The sequence below is a fragment of the Mytilus californianus genome, unplaced genomic scaffold (genome assembly GCF_021869535.1).
Source record: "Mytilus californianus isolate M0D057914Y unplaced genomic scaffold, xbMytCali1.0.p SCAF_4, whole genome shotgun sequence".
In the NCBI taxonomy this organism is placed as follows: Eukaryota; Metazoa; Mollusca; class Bivalvia; order Mytilida; family Mytilidae; genus Mytilus; species Mytilus californianus.
Window position 1 is genome coordinate 60,285,497 of NW_026262690.1, and position 27,783 is coordinate 60,313,279.

Genomic DNA, 27,783 nt, shown 5'->3' on the forward strand with positions numbered 1-27,783 from the left:
ACATTTAATTTGATATTTTGAAGACGTAAATTTAAGTTTTATGCAAAAACATACATACTGCAATACGACATTTTCTAAAAAATTTGAACAACACTTTGTAAATGTTATACGTCCTTAATAAAGGCAACAGTAGTAGCTGTTCAATAGTCATAAATCGATTAAGCGAAAAACAAATCCGGGTTACAAACTAAACAGAGGGAAACACATCAACTATAAGAGGAAAACAACGGAACAACAGAATCACTGAACTGCAACAAAAACAAACGCCAACATACATAGAAACGGACTATTTGATAACAACTGCCATATTCCGGACTTAGTACAGGACATTTTAAGAAAACAAATTTTCTTGGGTTGAACTTGGTTTTATGGCTAGCCAAACCTCCTGCTTATATGACAATGTTAAAAATACCGCTAAAATGACAACACTACGTGACAGGAATACAGGTCAAATAAACGCAAGAACACTCAGGACAGATAAATACATAAATAAATAATATAATAGTACATGACAACATGTAAACCGCAGCTTTTCTGGATTTACCTTCTTGGGGAACACTAAAATTTGAATGACAAGGATATATAAGAACAGGAACAGCAAACTGTTGAATAGCTATATGAACAAACAAAAAATAAAAGCCAAATCCATCTATGGCCAACTTTGCCTAAGTGAGATGAAACCTTAGTTTCTCAATCATTTATAAATTTATAAGGTATAAGGTTTCATTCATACTTTAACCGTTTGAAAATTTCCTGATTAAAAAAAAATTAATGAATGAATAACCTTCTAATTTGTTTGCATAAAGAAGGAGCGATCCGAAATCTTTGTGATAAGCTGTCCTATCCAAAGATCAATATTCAAGTGTTTGTCAAATATATTTTTAATTTAATATTTCACCAAAAAATAATAAAAAGCATTTATATTTGTTAACAATCCATTGAAAAAGATATCAGAGCAGTTCAGGACGTCGGTTTTAAAGACATAACGTTAACATGATTGAAGTACCGAGGGTTTTAAATTGTTCTTTTGCCACTCCATTATAATTAAAATTCTCACACTACTAACTGTCTGCAGTATTATACCCAATTATTATTATCAAAAATAATGCGAGTGTAGATATCACGATGAGGATCATATAAATATTGTAAAATACTTTGTCCATTATTTCTGATAGTTCCTTCCATGTAAGGTTTCGGGATTCTTCTTCATTTTCTGTCTCGATATCAGAGTGATTTGCCTTATCTGTAAGAGGTATGTCATCTGTCCTGGTTACATTTAAGTCCGATCCATTATGATTAACTTTGTTCCTCTTACAAGCCCAATTTTGTTTCCAACAAGCAAATTTTATTAAGTATGTTGATGTAAATTTCTTCACCCAGTCGGGGATTCTTTCGTCGTCTGTGCGCATGTGTAGATTTATCACAAATGTAGTTAAACACACAGCAATGGTAGCAAGTAACAATATGAAAGCAAGGTACATGGCTGAAAAGTGATGAACATCAAACATTAAACAGGCCATACAAATAAAAACAGGATATGTCTTTGTACTTTCATGGCGTATTATTTTTTAAATATGCATGCAAAAATCTAGTGACATACTTTCATGCTTGTGTCATCAGTAATATACATAATTGCCCGAGTGAAAAGAAGGCCATGTGTATGAGTAAATAAATACAGGTGGCGTTGCCATTGATGTCAAAACAGCTTGAGTCCGAATTCCGTTTGTGGAAACGATATGAATTTTGCAAGTGCAAATACGCAAATTTATATTACGATGTACTTGTCTCGCACTGGATTGAGTTTGTTCACTTTACTCTACAGAGCATTGGACCGTCATTTCATTGCTATACAACTTTGTGAAGGCAATCACAATGCATTGTTTTAACAAGGCAGCAGAATTTTCCTGGTCAGTACCGGTACCAGTTCTAAGTTATATATAAAAGTCTAAAGGTTTGCGCAACGATACTAATATAAAAGATGGTAATATATGAAGATGATGTTATAAAATCGTGTTGACAAATATTTCGGCTGAACAAATAGCCATCATTAGTGTCAATAAATTTAACAATACTAGTTGTTAATGTAAAATAGCCTGAGGTATGACAGGTAAATTTTGGACTATTGATTTAATCTAAAATATTGAATCTCATCAAACATAACAAAACTCAAGACGCCATAAACGTGGCTGCGTATCTATATATCCCAGATTGTCACAATACAGTAGATTGTATGAATGTATAAAAAATAGTAGAGCCCATCTATCAAACTGCTAGTACTTCATGCTGATGCCGTTTGGATGAAGTACATCCCTAAATTATTGCACACAAACATGTTTTAGCCATGCACATTCTTTATGTGTCTGTCCCAAGTCATGAGCCTATCAATCCATGGTCAGGTGTATGCTATTCAATGGTTGTCGTTGGACGCTGTCTGCCATATTTGTTTTTGTTTTATTGTTTTAGCGTAATTTGTCAAGCCGGGACTTTTTATAGGTTATTTAATGGTATGGGTATTGCTCATTTTTTAACGTTGTACACTGACCTATATTTGTTCACATCTTCGTCCTTTGGTCTCTGTTGGATAGTTGGGCAAATTGACAACTATACCACATCTACTTATTATAATATATAAGTTTTTTTTACTCCTGAAAATATCCAAGTCAGAGTCTTTCATTTCACCTTAAAAAGCCAGTATTACATATTTTAAGAGAACAAAGCGGACTTCTCCTTTTTTTAATTTGACTTGGAGTTCAGTAATTTTGTTATACGTTTTTGCTTTACTTACATAATAAACAGACAGTGACAGATGTACTGGGTATATTGTCCGAAATCAGCGTAAGATAAACTGCATAAGATAACAAAACGGTTAACGAAAATCCAATCTTTTCACCGGAATCAACTGGCAGTTTGAACACAAACGCTATCAGAATGGCCATCAGAGCTACTGGAAACAAAGTGTTAACAACATGAAACAGAAGACGTCGCTGAAGTCTGATCAAGAACGAAACTGAAGAGAACGCATCACCATCTCTGGTGTTTGCTTCCGATTTAAAACTTTCTGCAGAAAGTAGATTCCATTCCCCATTTACAGTATAAAAGCTTGTATCGACATTCTGCGCTTTGAAAAACAGTTCTATTTCAGCTTTAGTATATGCCCAAGCACTGATTTTCAAATAACATTCTTGTGTGTCCATAGGGTAATATTTGGTATCAGACTCGCAACTGACTTTGTATACACCAGCTGGGTTCCATATAACTCTACCATCTTGTGCTATTCTCATTGGCACTGACTTATCGCTGATTACAGATATCCCATCAACACTATATGAAATGATAAGAACGGAATACAGAAACAAATGAAATATTTACACTACAATAAGCAGCATGTTCATAAAAGGTGACCTTTAAAAACTGCGCACGAAGTAAAGATGGACGAATAAAAGAGAATGACAAGATTTAAGAAAACTATGTGAACTTTACTGGATAAGAAAACTTTATTTGATACGGTAAAGTTTATAATTGTTTTGTTTTCCTTTGTGCTTTTGTTATTTATTTTACCAATATTCTATTTAGGTATACAGCGTTCCCTTTGTATAGAAAATAACATTTTGTAAATTTGTTACGTCCAGAGCGCTTTTCTGGATTTACCTTCATCAAAATTGCCCCAACGAAAAAAATTGAAATCCAAGGATGTATAAATACCTGAACACGTGAATAACTACATATGACTATATGGAACCTTTAAAGCATGGTTTAATCGATCAAAGGTCAACTTTGCCTTAATAAGGAGTGAAACCTTTGTAGTTTCTTAATCATTTCTAATTTTATCAACGGAGAATTTTAGAAAGGTATGGTAAAAATCACGACAGTAGCGCAGCAAGTCCACTGATTGAGACTAAAAAAAAAGAAGATGCCAAAAATTAGTTTAACCCCGCCACATGTTCATGTACATTCCCTTAGTCAGGAACCAATATTGTCAGTTCTTTTTTATCATATCTTAAATGTATTCACATTTTCATCGATTCCGCGGGGTTTAGAGCTTGACATATTTTATATAGACCATAGTTCATCGTTTAGGACTATGTTGAGATCTGGATGTCCTTAGGTTGTAAGTATCTTTGGGTTGGTGTCTCATCGACGAATACCTTACATCTATTTCTATCTACTGGTATATTTAATCAAATCCTATCAATAAAATCATTCGACAGGTAAACACTTCTCAAACTAAATATATTGATATTATGGACCCGGTCTGAGTACATTATTTGGTATCATAATTAGCGACATAACAATACTTCTTCAAATCTTCATTGATTTTTAAAGATCTTCAAAACAGTGGAAGGAATAAAATTTTATTTGTTTCTTGTTTTATTTTAATTTTATGTTTAGCAAAATTCTTAGAAGCTTATTATAGTATATGATTTCACAGACCAATCTACGAGCTATATTAAAAAAAATCGGTGTGCATTTCAGTTATCCTTCACCATTTACAGTCTGAACCAAAAGTGTGGGAAACCAACGATGTTTAAAAACGTTTAGAGTTATATGGCAAAACGGTTTTTAAAAATTTAAAGTCAAAATCTAATACTTCAACGAAACTACAACTGAACGACACAATAAAATCCAAAAGATACTAGAGGTAAACATACTGTCTGGAACAAAACAAAAGTCTAAAAAATTATAATAAATTATAGAAAAAAAATATACACTTTTCCCTCATATTGGCAGAAAACGTTCTTATGACATCAAAAAAAGAAACATCATTTAAAAACACTTATGGATGTAGTCAGGTGAAATTAAACACATTTGATATTTAAAATTGAAACTATAAATCAGTTGAGCATTATTTAAAGAACAAAATAAGCTAAAAATATTGATAGGCTAAGGAACTCCTTTTCGAGATATTTTGATTTAAAAAAAATGGCGGGAAAAAAGGCTGACTCGGACTTTTAGCATTGGCATTATTTGGGTCTTAAATTGTAAGAAAAGAAATTCAGAATCTACTTAAATTTTGGTCATGACCTTTGATTAGCTATTTGAGTTTTCTATGGAAAGAAAAGTGGGCGATATGGGGCAAAATATTATACCCTTTATCGTAAAAAAATAACCCAAGGAGTCCGAAAATCTCTCAAAAATTCCTAAACCTGAAATGATTTCATCCTTGTTTAGGGGCCAGTTGAAGCCCGGCTACAGGTGCGGGCTTTTCTCGCTTTGTTGAAGACCCATTGGTGGCCTTGGGCAGTTGTCTGCTCTTTGGTCGGGTTGTTGTCTCTTTGACAAATCCCCCGTTTCCTTTCTCAATTTTATCCTTAACCATCTTAATTGATTATGAAAATCAACCAGAGTATTATACAGTTCCAAAAACATCTGTACTGGCTTACATTTATAAAAAAAGATATGAATAACGGTTACTGTATGAATGAAAATAATAAGTTGGTTTAACTGTTTTGTTACAGAAATGACGAAATTGAAAGTTAGAATATACGACAAAAGAGATGATTTCAATTTTGCAATAGCAAACTTCTCTTTTTTATATGACGAAGAACCTCTTGCAACAAGCTACTGTGTGCACAGTTTAATGCTCTTCAACTTCGTTCTTTATTTAGACTTTTTAATTTTTTGATTCGACCGTCACTGATGAGTCCTTTGTAGACGAAACGCGCGTCTGGCGTACAAAATATTAATCCTGGTATCTATGATGAGCTTATTCACGTCTGTCTTGTACTGTTTGCTAGAATAAGTTTAACTAAGCTGACTTAAATGAAACATTGCCTCAATTCAAAAAATACTTTTTCATAGAAACAGGAACCACAAACTTCGAACACGTTCTAAATATTTTTCATTCGCTATCCATATCTTATCTACAAATATAATGTTTCCTGTAGAACAAAATCAATATTGATATTTCTTACCCTACCTTTTTATTGTTATTGTGTTAATAAAAGTAAAACATCGAAAAATGATTTATTTATAACTCTGAAGTGCTAAAGTGTCATGGGCTTCAAAAGAGGTAAACACCAAAGGCGTGATCTACTTACTTATTCGGTTAGAATGTTTTTTTCGTCCCATGGTGTAAGTTTTAAATATTTACTGGCCCATCACAAGTACTTTAATTTTAATGGAGGCTTCGTGAGAACTATAAGGATTATTGTTTCTGATTTTTTGTCTTCTTATTAATTGTTTAACTACATGTATTGAAAACAATATCCTTAGTTCTTGAAACAAAAACTCTAGATCAAGATAGGACATCTTTAGCTACGTTGTTAAAAAGCTTAACATTGATTCTACATTTTAGTAAAAAGGTTAATTGATGCCATCTGACAAAAATTAACACAACAATGTGTCGTTAAGTAATAAATCTCAAACTAATGCTTAGTAGAGAGAAACTAATAATAATCTTCTATGGAAATTTTTTTTATAAATTAATGAAAATAGAGTTCAGAATTTGAAAACAATTTTAGCACGATCATTATAACAACTTGATATTAAGACTTAAAAAAAATACTCTCCCACTTTTTAGTTTTTACCAGACAAAACAGCAACTATCTATGTTGTCTATGTATGACAAACCAACGTTGTTCATATCAAAACTTCAACAAATGGAAAAATTGTAGATGAGCAATTGAACATACTCCTCAACAAAAACACATAGCTTAAATTGAACAACACAAGTGTTGGCTTGCTTCATCAAATACACAAAATACAGAAAAGATTTAATAAATTTCTACTTGTGTCACAATCCACTTATTTCCATGTTTTGTCGCAATTTATGATTTGATTGAATTCTTTTGAAGTCTTGTAAACTGTTTGTTCAAGTGACGACCACTTCTCATTGTCAACATTTATCATTTATTTAACCTATACATCCCACTATCACATTACCTTTTTTCAGATTTTTTTAAAGTAGTAATTCCATAATTCCTGTTTTGAATTGTATTGTAGATATTTGAAAATCTTCTGCAGTAGTTAACCTTGCATGACTAAACTTTTTGAAAGTTCAAAGATATTATTCCACCAAAATCCTTGATAACAATTTGTTTCGGTGATGAGGTATATCATTTAGTTAATTCAAATAGGTTTAAACTAATTCCCTTTTATATGAGATTTGTGTTTTGTTTTGTTAAGAATCGCAATCGGCGAAATGATTCAATAAATCATCATTTGTTCAATGTCTATGACTCTACCAAGTATTATTAATAGCAATCGCTCAAAGAGAACCACAAAATTCACTTTGAAGTCAAGTTTTATACATCATTAAAACAATTTGTATAGGGCCAGATATCCATTAACCTAGGAGGGGTTGAATACAAATAGTCAAATAATTTCAGTGAATCTGAAAAATGTGGTATTGGATATTGTTACCTTGGGGACATAAAGGAATTTAAGCCATCATGTATACTAAACGTTTAATACAACATACGATGTGGTGTACGATATCAGGGTATCCCAATCATCATTCCTTGAACATTTGAAAAAAAAATGAATATTTCTCTTTGCGGGTAAAGGCAACACAAAAATGAATTGGTCAATCAGAATCACGTGTTGATTCTTTTGACTTTGTAATTTTATTTTATGACAGAAGGATTTTTATAAAAGGACCTATAATACATTTTATGAGGAAGAAATTTCATTTTACAATTTCTTCAAGTTTTTCAGGAGGCAATTCTCAATCACAAAAGGAAGAAATTTCATTTTAAAATTTCTTCAAGTTTTTCAGAAGGCAGTTCTCAATGACAAAAAGGCATTGTGCTGCCTCACTTAATAAGAAAATCAAATCACTCACCCATTCTCTATAATAATTGATGGTCTCCAAACGTACTCTTCTGTTGCAAATAGAAATTTAATGTTTGAATAATCTTGCGATGTTTTGCTTGATTTATTCCAGACCAATCTGGTATCTTTCCAATCCTAAAAAGAAAAGACAGTCTATGGTATAAACTCAACAATGGTACTAGGAAATATTTTATCAATTTTATATTATAAGATTCCGGTCAATTGCTAAAATAAACAAACTGATGAAATTATGTCATGGTTATATACATGTTTCTACGTATATTGTATTCGATTATTTTAACATTATTGTGAATTAAAAACAAGAGTAACTATAACTATGTTTTCGTAGGTGCTCAATTAAACCGTATTTTGTTACACGGTCTGTATTTTTGAACACATCAAGATGTCAGCTGATTTTCATGTATTTGGGTTGATGTTTGATTGACGAATATTCATTAATCATACGCCATATTCTATGGAGAAAAATGTATTGCTTCTTTTATTGTGGTTTCACATGTACCCAATACAGTTGTAGGTAAAATTAATTAGGTATTTCCGAGGCGCTTAACTGACTTTAACTTAACCTTGAAGTGTTATTTGCATAGCATCCTCCGTTTTAATTAAATTCATCCAATTCATTTCTTTTTCCCTTAATTTTTGGGTTTCCTTTGCCCATTTTTTTCTAATCTATTTTTTTTGTCCATTATTCGCTATTCTGTAAACCTCGATCCATATTCCAAATTCTGTTTGATACCTTTGAACTGATAGAACAGATACACAAATATTTCTCAGTATAGACTTACCAAAGTCAAGTAACCAGATAATGACAATGTCTGATCTTTTATATTCTGAAATTTAGAGAAAAAAACCTGCATTTGTGTAAGTAAAGTCTCCAGTAGAATAAGTTTTAAAATGTTCATTCACAGAAAAGAAAAAAAATGCATGCTCTTATATAAGTTGATTATAAATTCCGCTTTTGATTGAAGAAAACAGTTGGTTAATGTAAATAGAACAGAATACAATTTAGCAGACATAAACATGTGGAGTACCACATGGAAATGTCCTTAATTTGTCTTAATTATGTCAACGACATGTTCATTAGAAATAGCCTAGACTGTAAACTTCTGCTGTATGTACTTGATAGTATTATTATACAGTCGAACCTCATTATGTCGAAGTCGAAGAGACCGGACCAAAGTATTCGACTTATCCGAAGTCGAGTATGTTGTCATAAATTTGGAATGCATGAAATACGGTATGAGATTTGTGTAAACTAGATACTTTGAACAGTTTGCCTTTTTCGATATGACACTTTATGATTGTGTATTGTATCTCCATATTTTATATTTTTTGTCTTTCATCATAATTAAACACACAAGTATAGATACAAATCATTCACAGATAAAATCAAGAGTATACACAAATATTTACAAAGGTCAGTCAATATAAATTATGAAATCACTTGCGGAACGAAACAAGTTCTGAATGGTCTCTGATGAGGTCGTCTGCTTCACATTAAATCATTATGAATTTATCATAATTGTTTTAATTCTTTTATTTATTATAATTGATTAATTTTAATTCTAACTATTCATTTAAACTTGGCTTGGGTCAATTAAATTCGTTTCGTTTTTATGTCAGATGAAATATGTTCAACACACTAACGTTCTGCTTGGACGATCAACAAAGGTGTTAATTACCGGTCACCATAAACATGTCATTTTAACTGTTGTACAAACAAGTATAATATTGAGAATGGAAATAGGGAATGTGTCAAAGAGACAACAACCCGACCAAAGAGCAGAAAACAGCTGAATGCTACCAATGGGTCTTCAACATAGCGAGAAAATCCCGCACCCAGAGGCGGGATTCAGCTGGCCTCTAAACAAAATTTTGTACTAGTTCAGTGAAAATGGACGTCATAATAAACTCCAAAACATATAAATGAACTAAAATTTAAAATTCTTCAAGACTAACAAAGGCCAGAGGCTCCTGACTTGGGACAGGTGCAAAAATGCGGCGGGGTTAAACAAATTTAGTGAGATCTCAACCCTCCCCTATACATCTAGACAATGCATAAAAAACAAACACACAGCAATACGCACAGTAACACTCAGTTTAAAAGAAGTCCGAGTCCGATGTCAGAATAGGTAACAAAAGAAACTAAGCAAAATGACAATGATACATAAATTAACAAAGGACTACTAGCAGTTACTGACATGCCAGCTCCAGACCTGAATTAAACTGATTGAAAGATTATGTCTTCATCATATGAAAATCAAGCACAATCCCTCCCGTTAGGGGTTTAGTATCATACCATCATAAAATATATGAGAAGAACATTACCCGTATCATGCCAACAACTGGTTTTCGAATAAATGTGTTTATTTCCGATGCAAAGACCCTATGAGTGAATCAGTATTAGTACAAAATATGCCATCTTTAATTACCTGACAACAGTATCGTAACTATATCCCTTCTGAATAAGTCTGTTTAAAGGTTTGGTTAGCTTTTTAGGTGAAGGCCGACATTTTTGTGCTTTATAAAGAATACTACCATAAAAGATTGGGTGTGAAATACATGAACGTATAAGATGTCTGCATGTTGATTTATATTTACGAATGATGCCCTTGTACTCAGCTTTAATTTCTTTTGAACATTATTAGGTTACATAAGAAATACATCCGATCTGAATTTTTATCATTAGGTCTGCATCTTTCGAAAATTCTTACTTTTGAACTTCGAGACATCGGGGTCAATTTACATTGATTTTACATCGACGGGACTATAAAATTTGCTCGACTTAACCGAGTATTCGAATCAACCGAGTTCGACTCATCAGAGGTAATTATGCATTGATCAGACGGGAATTTTACAGGAACCGAGAAATTACATCGACTCATCGAAGTTTTTGACATTACCGAGTTCGACACAACGAGGTTCGACTGTATTTCCCTATACGAATTATGAAATTTTAGCCCCACTTTAGTCGATTTACCGACAAATAATAGGTATTTTAATGAGGTCCAACCATGATCCTCTTGTATCCTTTTCCTGCTTAAAATTTCATTCTATGACTTAAATTTCTAAAGATCCAATAAGACACTACTTAATATTTTCACAATTTTAGCAGATATTACGTCTTCTCTTTTGACAATTAAGTTTTTTCCTAAAAATACCAATGAAATTAATGTTCATGAACTTACTCTTACTAAGGTCCTCTTAAGAAATTGTGTTTTTTTTCTCAGACCTTTTTATATGAAAACAAAATGTAAAATAACAATAATACCGAACTTTAAGGAAAATTCAAGTCGGAAAATCCCGTATCGAATGGCAAAATCAAAAGAACAAACATATCAAACGAATGGGAAACAACTGTCATGTTCCTGAATTGGTACTGGCATTTCCTTATGTAGAAAATGGTGGATTAAACCTGTTTTTATAGTTAGCTAAACCTAGCTAAACCTTATTGTTCATATAGCAGTAGTATAATATAGTAAAATCTATGTCACCCGGGATAATATTTCATTTCCTAGTGTTAATTTTTACTTTTCTTATTGATTGTATTCCGTTGATTTGTGTTTGTATTGACGTTTTAGATTTCATAGCTTGTAGTAAATTTAGTCTTAAAAACTTTTACAATAGGGATAAAAATATTATAAACTAATGAATATTTTCACTTATTCGAAATAAGTTTATCAGAAAAGGATAATTCACAACCATTTTTTTGTAGCATTATAAATAAAATTAAACAATTTTGTATTCAAATAATCTTTTTTTATTTTGCGGTCTTATTTTTAAAGATAATAATAAAACTATTGGATTTTTTTGTAATATATATTTTTATTTTCATATTCTCAAGTCTCATCTACAAATAAAGATGTAAAAAAAACTTTTGCAATAACTCATAAATATATGGTTAACCATAATTGTTATTATAGAATAATAAGTCAATAATACAGTAAAGAATACATCTTCTTAAGCTCTATTTCCATTAATAATATTATCAATATTTGACAATTTTTCTTTTCTTTTTATTGCTTTATTGTTCGACCACAAACTTATAGAGACCATGTCAATCCTATAATAATATCTAAGCCATTCAATTGCTTCAGAAACAGATGGGACTTTAAATTTAACTCGACATAAGTAAACATATCTCTTCAATATCAGAATACATGTATTAAGAATATCTTTAAATACAAGTTTATACTTGATAAAGTTGGGTGAATACTTATTTTACATACCTCTTCAAACTTTTGAAAAAAGTTTAGCCAGAACGTTCGAACATATTCTTTTATTTCTGTACAAAAAGTGCACAATTCTGTTTCACTATATTTACATTTCATAAGTAAAGTATTTGTTCCTAGAATTCTATGGAGTAATCTATATTGAAATGCCCGTAATGTGGGATCTTCAGTTATAAGTAAAGGAAGACTAAAATAGAAATTCCATTCTTCGGCCACGATATCGATTCCCAATTTTGTTTTCCATTTCTCTTGTATACAAGATGGGGTTTCATTTATTTTATCTAGAAAAATTTTATAGAAATGTTTTGATACTTTATCTACTGTTTTCATGGCGGTTACAATTTTGTGACAGACTGTACTTAGTTTGAAAAAGACTTGTGAATGAATAATTTTTTTTCCATTCCTTTGGAAGTGCATAGATTAGTCCGTAGAACTCTAGGAAAGTTGTTTCTATATTGTAGTTTCTAATAAATTCCTCAAAATTGTAAAATTCTTCATTTTCCTTTATGAGATCATTTATGAAAAATATATTTTTATTTATCCAACTATTATAAAAAGCTGTTCTCCCACCAATCATAATATTATCATTTAAAAACAATGGTTGAGACAAGATATCACTTGGGGCTGTGGACAGAGGTTCACACAGTGATCCCCATGATGAACTTACATTTTGCCAAAAAGGGTTGAATTCAATTTTAGTCTTCAAACCAGAGCAGGAGTAAAACAAGTCTATCTTATTCAGAGCACTGTTCAGAGATTCTTCACTATCCCCCAGGATCAAAGTTGAATCATCCGCATACTGGCTGAGAAAAATTCAGAATTTTTAATTTTTATACCATTAATGTTGTTGTCATATTTTATTGATGCACTAAGCAGTTCCAAACATAAAATAAAAAGGTAGGGAGACAGCGTGTCCCCTTGCCTTACCCCCTCTCTATTACAAAAAAATCAGATAGATAGTCATTATTTTGAATACAACTTTTTGAATTTTTGTATAGGGTTGTGAACCATTTCACTATTGTGTCACCAAAACCTAGAAATTTCAAAGTTTCGCATATAAAGTTCCACTCTAGAGCATCGAAAGCTTTTTCAAAATCCAACAAGATAAGCAAGCCAGGAATATCTTCCTCGTCTACTTTTTGTAATAGGTCATATATAAGACGTGTACACTCACCAATATATCTGCCTTTCATAAAACCAGTTTGAGTTTAATTAATCAGGTGATCAAGGACTTTTTTAATTATATTTGCAATACATGTTGATACTATTTTATAGTCTACATTAAGTAGTGAAATAGGTAGCCAATTTTTTAGAAAATGTTTGGGTTTACCATCTTTAGGTAGACAGGTGATAACTCCTTGTGTTTGTGAAATTGATAATTTACCTTCTTGAAATGCTTCTTTGAAAGAATGCAGCTGGAAAAAATTAATGTTGTGCCAAAATTTTTTATAAAACTCAGTGGTAAAACCATCCAAACCAGGAGATTTTCAATTTTTCATATTTTTTAATGCATTATGAATTTCTCAGCTTTTTAATTCCCCCTCTAACTCAATATTTTGTTCATCAAAGAGAATTTTGATAAATGGGTTTTCCAAAGAAAAGAAATTAGTCATGTGTAAATTATTTATAAATGTTTTCTTGGATGTATAAAGATTCTCATAATATAACTTTTGTTCTGCACGAATTTTTGCTTGATTAGTGATAGTTTCACCACTATCTAAAGTTAATTTTTGTATTAAATTTTCTATAAATACTTTCTTTTCTCTAGATTGCAAAGATATTTTGTACTTCTCTCTCCCTCAATTTGCCATTTTGCTTTTGCTCTCATAATTGCCCTTTATTCTAGATTCTCTTAATGACCTTAATAACAGAAGTTCAATACGAGTTATTTCTTCCCTTTTTTATTAACGTTTTCATTACTGTTCAATTTGTTCAGCTGAAGTTCTAATTCTCTTTCTTCCTTACTGCGTTCTTTTTTTTTAAAGATGAATAAGATATTGTTCACATGAGGTGATAAGTGGTTGAAAATCAGATGAGACAAGAAAGTAGTCCAGTCTAACTTGCTTCTTGTTAGGTCCTCTCTAGGAAAACCTTTTTTCTCTTGGTGTAATTCCCTATAAACATCAACCATATCTAATGTAAAGTATCCATATCATAATTTTGTGGTAAATTCCAATCAACCGCAACTATTACTGACGTGTTACCAAAATTTTCAATATCTCGTTCGAATATTTCATAAAAAACTGGTTTGTCCTCATTGGGTCATATACTACTGCTATAATATTGTCATTCTATGATTGAAAATTTTTATATCTAGAATTGCATAGTTCTCATCTTGATCCACTTTTTGCCCAAAAATTTCAAAAGAAAAAGTGCTTCTAAACAAGATAGCCACATCCCTACTGCTCGAGGTATGAGACTCAAATATTGTTTTATATCCCCATTCTGCTTGCCAATACTTTTCAAGTTCCTTTTTACAATGAGTATCTACCAAGAAAACCATATAATAATTTTCTCTTCATTTGCTTAATATATCTCTTCTTTTTATTTTATCAGAAGACAGGCCTCTACAATTTATGCATCCAATTTTCAAACTACCCATATTTCATATCACTTACAGTTGTGAAAGATATATGTACTAAAATTGTATAGTCAATAAACATATTCAGAGAAATATAAACAAATACAGTACAAATAAGCAGAGAGAAATGAAAGTGACATAAAAATTCTTTTTTCCAACCGTTCAAACAATAAAACTATTGTTGATGAATAATTATATCTTGTATTTTGTGGACGGATATCAATTTTCTTATTAGTAGTTTGAAACAAGAATTAATTGCTTCTTTTCTGTATAAAAATTCTCTACAAATTTGGTATGGCCGATGCTCAAGATCGTGTCACTATGCACTGTTCATGACGCTGAGGTATGAAATCTTCTTCGCAATATAGCCGCCGGCATTGCACTGTAGGACGGTAAGATTTCAATATCCAAAGGTTTTAAAAATACTTGAATATGAAAATTAGGAGATGTGGTATAAAAACCAATGAGAGAACTCTCCACCAGAGATCATTAAACCTAATAGTTTGTTTATCATGGTGACTCAATGTTTTCAGGAAAATCTAACACGGAAGCACTACATATTTCTTTGGCGAGGAAAATGTAATAAATGAGAGGAAATTCGACACTAAAATGCATTTTTACCAGAGAGTTAATATCTGAATTGATAAATTGCACAAATTCGCACCTAAAATATGTATGAATATAGGACACTGAAATACATCGAATATAAAAATAAAGTTATCAATAAGACGTTAAAGACTTAACGGAAGTAACCTATAATTTATAATCAATCAAAGTGAAGAAGTCTTCCAACATTTCAAAATAATAATTAACTCAAAATTAGTATTGGAAATAACGAATCAAAGAACATTTTCAGGGTAAAATATGATCTTGTTTTGATAAATAACGTTAAGACAAGGTTAACGTGCATAATATGAGGCAGGAGATACCAAAGTGACAATACAAGCCATAAGTCATCTTACGTTTATTCCGAATGAAAGGCCCTGTATCAAGTCTTCGTCTGTTAGAAATAAAAATGTTTCTTAACAATTTTAATTTGTATTGAGTCACTTTAAAGCTGTATCACCTTTCAATCTCAAATATTATTTGCCCTGCAATGCAGAAGGACATTATTAACCTCTTCGCCCCAAATCCCGCATGTAGTCGTGATGGCAACCACCATTCTTTGATGTCCCGTATGACCCTCCATACTTTTTTAGAACTGCCCCAGCTGAACTGTCTTGACAGCAGGGACTTCAACCATGCAATTCATGGTCCATAAACTCTTCTCAGATGTGTGATTATGAAAATATGGTAACTTTAATGGCCTTTTTAGAGTTCAAAATCGGGAAAACGTGAAAAGTAGCCAAAATCAGGTGGGGTGGGAGTTTTTTGATGGCCACGTTACTGGTATGGGCTGTAGGTTATTAACTATTATCATAAATACATGCATAGGTGGTACAGGAACACAAGGAGGTATAATACGGTCAAAATAAATCTGGTCTGTAAAATCTAGGTCACAGTTTTGTCAGAAATCTGTAAAAAACAGACATTTAGGCAGACCTGGCTTGCCAATAATAATTCCTCAGCAAGACACAAGTCACATGTACTTCCAGTCAGTATGGATGGACTGCTGTAACTATAAGGTAATACTTGAATGACAAAGAAACACAGTTTGGTCAATGTTCACCTCTCAATGCTGTATTAAAATCGAAAAATAGACTGAAAATGACCATTTTTCAGTAGGGGTGGGGTCAAACCCACCAGAAAATATACCAACTCCCACCCCAACCCCACCCATGCCACCCGCCCCCAAATCTCAATACATAGTTTAATAGATCAGCATCAGCTACAGCATCGAGAGTCTACTAATTTGCATATAATTTGCATATGTTTGCAAATTTTCGAAAATGCCTGATTTTCCAAAAATCTCTTGGGGTTGAATGAGTTAAACTAAAAAAAAAATTCCGATTTTCAACCTTAAAAGAGTGTTTTGGTCAGTTTTACACCCAAAAACGCCCCTATAACCCAACAGAAGTCAAAATTAACGATTTCGATAAAATACGTTTAAACTAAAAAAAAAAAACATTTTCCGATTTTCAACCTTAAAAGAGTGTTTTTGTGAGTTTTACACCCCAAAACGCCCCTAAAACCCAACAGAAGTAAAATTTGACGATTTCGATAAAATACGTTTAATCCCTTCGCCCACAATCCCGCCTGTAGTCGTGATAGCGCCCACCATTCTTTGGTGGCCCGTATGACCCTCCATACTTTTTTAGAACTGCCCCAGCTGAACTGTCTTGACAGCAGGGACTTCAACCATGCAATTCATGGTCCATAAACTCTTCTCAGATGTGTGTTTATGAAAAATTCCAGGTAAGAGGTTTTTGGACAATATGCTACCTTAACACATCTCCCTGTCATTATGTGATTAACAGTTATAGAATTGATCAAAGCTGAACCAACGAACTAAAATATCAATAATAAGTTATTGACAGAATCAAGTTGCAATAAATCTAGACCCCTTTTTTCAAATCAGTCATCTATTTTGTAATCAACTGGTTATCAATTGAAAAATCTTTGAGCAGTAATCCGAAATTTTTTATCAAACATAGGGGATTTATTTCAACAACAAAAATCCTCAGAAATGACATCAAAACATTTACTATATAGTTTATAATGAATGGCATACCAAGTCATTTACTGTTAAAAGATTGAACTTAATGGCAACTCGGACTTTTTGGCTTGGTCTTTGTTGAACTGTATAGTTAGTAAACATTTCAGTCCTGAGTCTCTCTTCTAGTTCAATACTATAATTCTGCTTAGGATGAAGAACAGTTGTCTGTACCACACCTGTAAATAATCATATTAATAAAAAATAACTATTTTTATAATGATACCCATACCTTTTAAAAATAAATAAATAAATAGAATAGAATGAAAATAAACTCTTTCTGTTATATATATATATAATATACATATAGACATTCTTACGAGGGCGCTGGATCGTTAAAATGGACGATGTTGTATACAATATATAAAATATATATATACACCAAGAAAGATCACTACATCGAATGTTACACGACATTTCTCCACTCGAGCCAGTTAAATTTTCAAATATAACTTTCGAGAGTGGAGAAATTTCATATTGCTCGAGATGTGGTGGTAGAATCTGTATCTGTAATGATTTTAAGACGATATGCAGATAGACTCAATCCTTTTTTTCCCAATGATCTGCAAAACATTAAATTTTGTTTTTTCTATGTCTTTTTAATTTGACGATAACGTCCATTATCCTACCGGTTTCACCTTCGATCATCAGTACGGTATACGAACAATATAAATACGTTTATAAGCATTCATTTTGATAACACACTCATATCGAAGTAAAAGATACATGAGAGTTATATAACGAGAACACTTACACCAGAAAATTACTTGTGTTCTATATTTAATTCTCCAAACAGGTATAATATAGGTGATAATGTAATTTGGCAAGAATTAGGAATACCAATGTAATGTTCTGTTACATTCAACTGTTTGAATATGAACAAATAAGTTCTTCGATAAAACAAACTAGATGTATTTGTCTCTTGAATAATTAATGTTTCATGTTCGATATTTGAAAGTTTACCATGATCACTGTAATGACATATCGTGATTAAACTATATACGTATTATCCCAATACACCTTTCCCATAACAATGTATTTGTATATCACATAATCAACTGAATATGTAAACTCTTGCTGCGTTTATTTGTTTATTCAAATTTTGAGATGAATATTTAATTACTGTTGTTCAATATCGAAAACCCAACACGACAGCTTTAAACAAGTTAAACATCCCACATTCAGAACTTATTTTATCAGGGATACTATTCCATAACCGCGGTTCTGATCGAGCTCGAAGTGCATAATTTGGTTAAGTCGTATATAGACATCTTTAATCTTCTTAATATACAAGTATGAAGATGTGGAATGATCGCAAATGAAACAACTATCCAACAGATTTCAAATGACGTGGATGTAAGCAATTATAGCATTATACTGACTTCAACAATGAGAGAAAAAAAATACCGGATAATCGGCTATATGAGGTACCGAAAAAATGTGAACATTCAAACAAGAGAACTACCGGTTGAATTTATAAAAAAAAATTTAACGAAAACCAAATCTAACAGACATTAATCGACGACAACCACTGAACTGTGTTCACACGTTAATATAGATGAGCTTGGGTTGACTTTCGGGATCGGTTTAGGGATTTTGACAACAGTAGTGTACCGATTTTTAAATCTCACGAAGCCATAACAAAGAAACGAATTAAGGTTACAAACAGAAACTATGCAAACATGACCCGCAATGCTAATCCACACTCAGTCAAAATGTCACAATCGAGAACAGACTATTGTGATATCTAAATATCTGAGACCACAAAAACATATCGCTAGTGAGTTGACAAACAGACGTATTCGCCGACCAATTCCTGATGATGGCCGTAAACAAAATAATGTAGGGACGATTTCAATTGTTCTTCCCCATAAATCTGTCGGAATACCCCTGTAGATAAGTCCGTAAATTTCCATATGCACGAGTATAACGTATATATTAAGATATACTAACCTATAAGATAAGGTAGAAGATTTTTTTCTGCTGACAAATGGGAATTTAAAATTGCAACTTAAAATAATTACATTTGTTAAAACTTGACGAATAAAAAAAATGAAACCACCAAATGGCCACCAAATTCTCTTTTAGTATATCTCAAGAGAATGTGTACTAATGAAACTCAAAAGAACATTTTGAATAAAATTCCCCGAGGTAAATTTTTTTTTAAGACAGATATGATTATGAACGGCAGAAATTAGATTGTCATTTTTTAAACAGGATGATTTATATAATTACTGATATACCGGTATATAACAAAAACTGTACTCACCAAGAAGAATAAAGTTTATAAAATAAGGTATTTCCATTATAAGTTATATCCATAATATGAAATCAACTTGACGAAAAATATTATTGAAAAGTTACTGTAAGTATATTGACAAAAATATACGTTCCAAGTTTGCTCAAATTATCAATAAGTTTATTTGTATTTAGTTTGTCAACCGCATTTCAATACGAAAACAAAATTTGTGTATATTTGAGTTTTAACCATACACAAAATAACCCTCTGATTCAATCCTGTTGCTAGATGAACAGATGGGTCACATAATATCATGTGGTTGATTTTCAACGGGAATGTTTTAACTACTAGTACTTTAGATATTAAGACCAAAATGACAAACTATGCGGACGATACGGTATACTTATATGATGCTAACAATGATTGTAGTCTATGAAATACAAAAATATAGTTTAAAAAAAAGTTTTGTCAGGAGAGTGTGGTCACATTGATAAGATAAAATTGAATTAAGGCAACAGTAGTTAACCGATATTCAAATGTCACAAATCGATTAAGAAGTAAAATATCAAAAATACCGAACTTCGAAAAAAATTCAAAACGGAAAGTCCCTAATCAAATGGCAAAATCAAAAGCTCAAACACATTAAACGAATGGATAACCTATAGGTATAACAACTAGGTACAGGCATTTTCTTATGTAGACGACACGATGAAATCGAATGAACTCCAAAATGAGTGACACCGTGTGCATCGAAAGGGTAAGCTACTGCTAGAGGTTTCCCGATTTGCTACCGTACCAACCGTAGTACGAACTGGGAGCCGTCATTGAACCTTTTAAAATAATGCATAAATGCCCTTAATTTCAACGTTTGTTTTATGAATCTTTACCAAAGGTATTTGGAGAATTTTTAGCTACAACTTGGTATAAATTTCATGTGGATATGTTCCCTATTCATAACAAACGTTATTGTGGGTACTCGATCATGTTTTTAACCAACCGTTGCAAGTAACCGTTGCACGAACGGTTTATAATCAAGATTCATTTCCTCTGAAATTGCACAGGGATAAAGAGGCTAGACATAAAGCATATTCATATTTTTATCTAATAATCGCATGTTTTATTAATATAACAGTATAGAATGAATTGGTTGGCATTTTTGGGGGTAGGCTTTTAGAAAACATGATAGAATAAGGGCTTTTTTAATATACAAAATTGACCTCATTTAAAATGTGTTAATGATACAGATAAATTCAAAACCTGTTCCGCTACGTAAGCTAGATCCTTTTAAAAACGCTAGTGTGAAAGGCAACTTACAGGATAAAAATACAAACTTTACTGAGCAAGTCTCTATGTATACATAATAATGTATGTCGTATTGGTGATCAGCAAACTTTTTCATCAAATAATTAGTATTAATTCTTTGCATTCCTTAATAGAGTTTGATATTGTAAGTTATTTTAGCAGTTCAAATTCATTATCTTTACCTTTCATATATTTTTCTGCATTTTCGCAAAAATCGTCATACACATGTATGAGAAATTTTACCAATAAAAGTAAGAAAAAAGGGTAAAATAAAAGATACGCTGATAAAATATTCAAAGAATGATATGCCAGTAAAATTTACTATAATTATATGACCATTATTCTAGTCTTATAAATTCAATGATTCAAGACATTAGTGTGTGTTTTTTTTTTCTTCATCGGCAACAGAAAAGTGAATACTTATTTTTCCATATATTTTCAGTTTACATTTTTAGAATGCATTTCTAGAAAAAAATCTTAAGTTGCTGATAAAAAAAATGAGAAGAGTGCCCTTTTCTCACTCAATATGAAATCTCAGCGTTTCTCATCATCTCAAGAAAAAATCTTCTGATGTAATGATCGAAATAGATTACTTAAAAACAAATATCTAATTTCAAAATCATGCAAGAACTAATTATAATATGAAATCAACACAATTTTAACACGTTAACGAATATAACCAACACCAGTAACACGTGTTTTAGAAAGTAGTTCATAAATATTATTTTAACCAGAAAATACCCGCGAAATATACTTTGGTTCATAATTTGAAGATATATAGTTTTGGTGTAAGGCGATATTAAGATCTTAAATCTTTTTGAAGCGTGTCAGAGACGAATTACCACCACTCAATATGACCCCCAGAAGAATAGAAATAGAAACTATTGAAAATTTTATGCTTTAATATATGAATGGGGGGTCACATTCCAGCCGCACTTCTGTACCCATTTTTAACCGAAAACCGAAGTAATTCCCCACCCTTTAGGGTAAACTTTTTTGCTGAGCAGACCATAATACTTGCAGACAAAGCGGAAATGATGACGGCACGTAAATTTTTGCTAATTTACCCAAAAATATTTCGCAGCTTGCTCCGTTCCGCAGAACAATATTTTTTGCACCCCCTAACATTAAATCCTGGATCCGCACCTGATTTCTGGTGTTTCCGTGCTCAGAACCACCCCCATATATGAGTGGGCTGAAAATTTTATGCATTAATATATGAATAGGGGTGGGTCACATTCCAGCCGCACTTCGGTACCCATTTTTAACCGAAAACTGAAGTAATCCCCCACCATTTTCATGTTGAATTGATGCAGATCCCCGGAAGGAAAAGCTCTTGACGTGTAATATGTTGTTAAATTGCTGAGAGCGTCAAGGGAATGTGTATCACAAAGTGTTTCAGTGTAAGGTCAATATTTACCGCATCTGCTACGAAATTAAATTTAATTTTGCTGGGCAGATGTGCAATGACGGAAATGATGACGGCACGTAAATTTCAGAGCCGAACGTCGTGAAGGACGTTCGATCCGAACTGGCTTATTTTCCGATTTTAATCCCAAATACCCCCCAAAAGATCTTGAAATGAACACATAATAAATACGCTGGTCATTACCCCTTTGTGGTATAAAACAATATTCGTGGATTGTATGTGAAAGAAAAAAACGCGACACCCAATTTCAAGTCTATTCATTTAGTAATGTAGATTATTCCAAATTTTGTTTATACATAAGAATCTTTTTCTTTCTATAAATAAACGAAACAAAACAATACATATAACAAACAGAAACGCAAATCTATATTTAGAATCTAAAGGACGTGTCAACTCAGTTTGTTTAAGGTCTGTTTGATTCATGTACTTGTGCACAACTAAAAAATTTCATAAAGAATCATAATCAAAGTGTTCTAGAAACGTTGAAATCGTTATCAAATAAACCGTTAAGCTAGTTTTTTGCTGAAATGCATTTCAATTCTTTTAATTCTATCATGATGAATTAAATAGTCTCATGCATTAAATGGTATCTCCAAAACAGCACTAACCGTTGAGTTACGTACCAACCGTACCTGATACGTATCGGGAAACCTCTGTTATGAGTCAAAATGTCACGATCTAATTGAACAGAGGTAATTAAAGATGTGTCATCAACACCAAATTCGTCAAATGACCAAAACATTAAAATATAACAAAAAGTAAAATAAAAAAGATACCGAACTCGAAGGAAAATTGAAATCGGAAAGTCCCTTATCAAACGGCAAAATCAAAAGCTCAAACTTATCAAACGAATTGAAAACAACTGTCATATTCCTGACTTGGTATAGGCATTTCTTTATGTAGAAAATGGTGGATTAAACCTGGTTTTATAGCTAGTTTATACTCTCACCTCACTGTATGACAGTCGCATAAAATTCCATTATATTGACAACAATATGTGAACAAAATAAAAAGACGTAATAGGTAAAAATGTCATAAATTGGGAAACAGCAGTCAACATTGTGTTATAATCTTAATCACTATAAAAACAAACAAATATGTCAACAAAGAAAAAGGCATATAGACAAAGCACATAAGCAAAAATGAAAGACAAGAATACAAAAAATGACCAAAACACAACAACACATTGGCGGGATGCATAAGTACCGAGCCACGCCAAAAGGATATTACCAAAAAATGTACTTAACAGTGAAGGTTAAAAATTTACAAAGACAAATAAAAGAACACTATAACACGTTGTTAAGGTGATAAACAACGTCAGTACCTATAATCGATATTTCAAGACCAATATGTATTATTTATGAAGTTGATAGGGAATATTTATCAACACTGCCTTAGTATCTTCCGATGAACTTTTCTAGAAAAAGGACGAGACGTTTTTTGACATAACCCTGCTTCATCAACTTTTTGCTCAGACATTGGTGACGTTTTATAAAGTTTTGGAAGCAGTTGCAAGCTCTTGGATACCGAATGAGAAGGGAAATGTATATCCTATATGCAGGTGTAAGTTGGTTTATTGCTACTAAGGTAGGAGAAATTGATAATTTCAAAATTAGTCTCGTTTGTCATAGATTTTGGTACTGAGATGACTGCTTATGTCAAATTCGAGGTATAAGTATAAAAATGAGGCGGAGGAAGCCGTATCTGTTGATTCTTTTTTTTTAGTTTTGAAGGATATATTAATGGAACCCAATCAGAAATGTTTGGATTGTTAATGGAAAAAACATCATCAATATATCTGAATGCGAAATTAAATTATCTGGCTTCTTTGATCTTCTTTTTTTTTGGTAGTCCGACTCATATGAAAATAAGAAGAGGTCGGCAAGGAGAGGCACACAGTTCGTTCCCATAGGAATGCCGACAATTTGTTGAAAAAGTCTATCGCCAAATTCAACAAATATGTTGTTAATAAGAACATCTAGCATACTGATCACGTTTTCCTCTGTGTAGCATGTTTTACCTTTTTGTTCACTATTAAGAAAATATGCCGTATGATATCCCAAAGTAATAAATTTATAGCGTATGCTACCATTTCTATATTGAAAAGCATTGTGGATTATTTTTTTTATACGATTTTCAATTTCACATGGGGAATGGTGGTATATAGGGTTGAAAAATCAAAACTTTTGATAGAATTAATTCAGATCGAGATTTAAAATTATCCAGAAGTTCTTTAGAGTTTTTTTTTAAATCCACAAAAGATAACTACTGACTGCATCCAAGGCTCAATCATTAGTGTCTGAAGTGAGCTTTTTTCATTTCATTGGTTGTTTTTTGTAAGCAGTATTCATTTCTAGTTCTGATATATTCACCTGTGTTGAAAATAAGCCAATAAGTTCTCCAATAAAACAAATATCATGGTCTCTGAATTATTATTATCAAATGTTCAATATTTGAAAGATTATCATTTTTACTCAAAAGTCACATCTCTAATCAGCAATACATTTTTATCCAAAGATACATTTTTCATCACAAAATCACAAAATCTACTAAGGGTTCGTGCTGTTCAGTCTTTAGTTTTCTATGTTGTGTGTTGTGTACTGTTTTTTGTCATATTGACTTTTTCTTTTTTTGCCATGGTGTCGACAGTTTATTTTCAACATATGAGTTTGAATGTCGCTTTTTTTTGGTATTTTTCACCTCTCTTTTACAAGCTACATTTTCCACCAAAAAAACTGTGCAGAAAACAATGCTTGATTACCTCAAAGATAAAATTACACCTATCATTTTATATACCTACATCAAACCTATTGTATTAAAGATTTTCAACCACAAAAAGGTATAAAAGAGAGGCTAAAGATACCAAAGGGTCATTTAAACTCATAAGTTGAGAATATAACTGACAACGTTATGGCTAAAAAAGAAAAAGACAAACAGACAAACAACAGTACACAAAACGCAACAGAGAAAACTAAAGATAGAGCAACACGAACCCCACTAAAAACTTTAGGCGATTTAAGGTGCTCCGGAAGGGTAAACAGATCCTGCTCCACATGCGGAACCTGTCATGTTGCTCATGTTAGTACAACCCCCGGTGATAAGTCTAATTTGGTTGGTCTCATGGAGGGAAAGGGGGCGGACAAATGGAATATATCTGTTGTCATCTGGGAAACGGATAGTATGTAACGGTCAACCAACTCGTGATGGCGTCCGTAAAATTTACGCGAGGATGATTTTAACTTCACCAATTGGAACTCTTGGTTTAATAGCTTCCTTGTGAGCAGCAACCCTCTATCTAGGAGATCATGATATGTAAAACCAACCCTGGAATATCGTATCAACTGGAAATATATACTCCGTATGCAGGCACTGCTGGAATGTAGCTACATAGAAATGGACAGATAACAAATCTCTTTTATTTTCAACCGACCCTCATCAATTTCTAGATGTAAGTCAAGATATGAGGCAGTCTTAACTGTATCTGTTGTATCCTTTCTTTCAAGCTCGATAGGATAGATGAGTTCAACAGTCACCAAATTTTGAATTATTTAGTGAGAGAACATCATCTATATAGCGGAAAATGAAGTTAAAGGATATTGCAAACGTCTTTTCTTTCTTCCTAAGAAGTTTCTGTAGGAAGTCAGGGCTGTAGAACCCAAACCTCCTTATGGTCTTGTTCATCCTTCCCATACAAATATAGCCCAGCAGGTCATGCTTAAACTGGATAACTAGGCATCGTAAACAATGAACAACTAAGAGAGTTGTTAGTTGCCAAAGGTCCGAATTATAGAACTTCCCAAGCCATCAACTTAAAGAACATTAAGTTGTGGACTATGCCAGAAAATAGGTAAGGCGCGTGCTAGATGAACCAAAACTGGACACTTTATTTCAATGGATCAAAACTGTTCAGTCATGCATATTCAGAAGTGCATTCAATTCTATGTACAATGATAACCCGGGTTTCTGACCCTTTCCAGATGCTCGAGGTTGCATGTGATTTATCCTTTCTCTATAACAAATATGTTGTTGATCCAGCAGACAAAGCCTAAAAATTATTGATTTATTTGCAAAAATCAATATTTGGAATGTCCCAATAAAAAACTTTTTTATTCCAAAAACATCTTGGAATTATACATACACTCTTACATCATTCACGAAGAGCAGATTTTAGTAGGTCAGAATTCGTCCTTCTATTCTTTGGTATTAACATAAAAAAGGGACAGTCAAATTTCTATTTTTTATATTTAATACCTTAAATTCATAAAAATCCTCACAAAGAACGATATATAGCCTGGTCGTGAAGATGTTCGACTAATCATATTTCTAATGTTTTTACGTCCGTTTATGTTTGTTACCTTGATTTGTATCTTAATAAAATGGATAAATGAAATTTAAACATTGGTAAATTTCTGTTGCCTTTTATTCCTAAACCTGTCCCAACAATCAACCTTAAGGAACACTTTGATTTTTAAAGAATTTGTCTACTCCCAGCTCGTTCAGAACAGCGGCAATATAAACCGATTTCTAATATTGTAACCTTAATACGAGTAGTCCTAAATTCTGAATGTATTTATTGTTTCAAACTGTTTTATAAAGTTAGACAAGATTAATTCACTACTTTTCTGTAGGTTTCTATATGCAAACAAACGCACAAAGAGTTTACATATTAAGGCGACAGTAGTTTACCAATGTTCAATTCTCGTTAATCGATTAAGACGATACAAATCAAGGTAACAAACAAAATAGGACGTCATAAAGAATAAACATATAGTAATTTTTCTAATCCTTAATATATATAATTATAACAGCGATATTTAGTTAAACCCGGAAATTAAAATAGAACATTATGGCCCATGACTCCTTTTTTCATTCTCTTAAGAATGTATATCAATTATCTTTTAACGTATAAATAAAATTCTAACTGTACTCACCAAGAAGTATAAATGTTACAAAATTATGTATTTTCATTATCAGTTATATCAACACTATGATGTCAACTTGACGTTTAAACATTATTTAAAAAGATATTGTCATTTTTTTTTATATAAATACATGTTTCAAATTTGCTCTAATAATCAATGTAATTCATTTGTATTTAGTTTTTCAGCATATTTCAATAACCAAACGAAATTAATTTAGATTTGAGTGTAAAATATAAACAAATGAGCCGTCTTAATCACTCCTATTGCTGGATAAACTGATGGTTCATCTGATAATGTGATGCTGATTTCCGACGAGGATTTTTTTAAGTACTTAAATACTTTTAACATTTAGATCAAAGTGAGATAGATATTCAGACGAATATCGGTATACTAACATAAGTATTGTCCTTTTTCGGGAATCAGTATTGCAAGCCTTTCAAATAATACAAAAAAAAAAATTTGATATACTTCATGTAGTTTAGTTCTTCAGAAGCGTGAGTGATATGAAATAGATAATAAAGAAACATGTTATGCAATGTCAGGACAGCAGTGAAATTGGAATGGTAAAACCATATGGATAAAACGAAATGTTGGTAATACGTCAATGAGACTGCAACCGAACGACGCAAAACAC

At 32.1% G+C, this 27,783-nt stretch overlaps 1 protein-coding gene across 1 annotated transcript; it reads right to left on the reverse strand.

Moving 5' to 3' along the window:
* Window positions 1-950: 950 nt before the first annotated feature.
* Window positions 951-19,563, reverse strand: LOC127736997 (neuronal acetylcholine receptor subunit alpha-6-like). Its single transcript, XM_052247554.1, has 6 exons — window positions 19,527-19,563; window positions 17,276-17,436; window positions 8,577-8,621; window positions 7,784-7,908; window positions 2,786-3,321; window positions 951-1,483 (listed from the first exon to the last, which is right to left on the reverse strand). The coding sequence occupies exons 1-6, from the start codon at window positions 19,561-19,563 to the stop codon at window positions 1,062-1,064; spliced, it is 1,326 nt and encodes a 441-aa protein (XP_052103514.1). The 3' UTR covers window positions 951-1,061.
* Window positions 19,564-27,783: the final 8,220 nt, after the last annotated feature.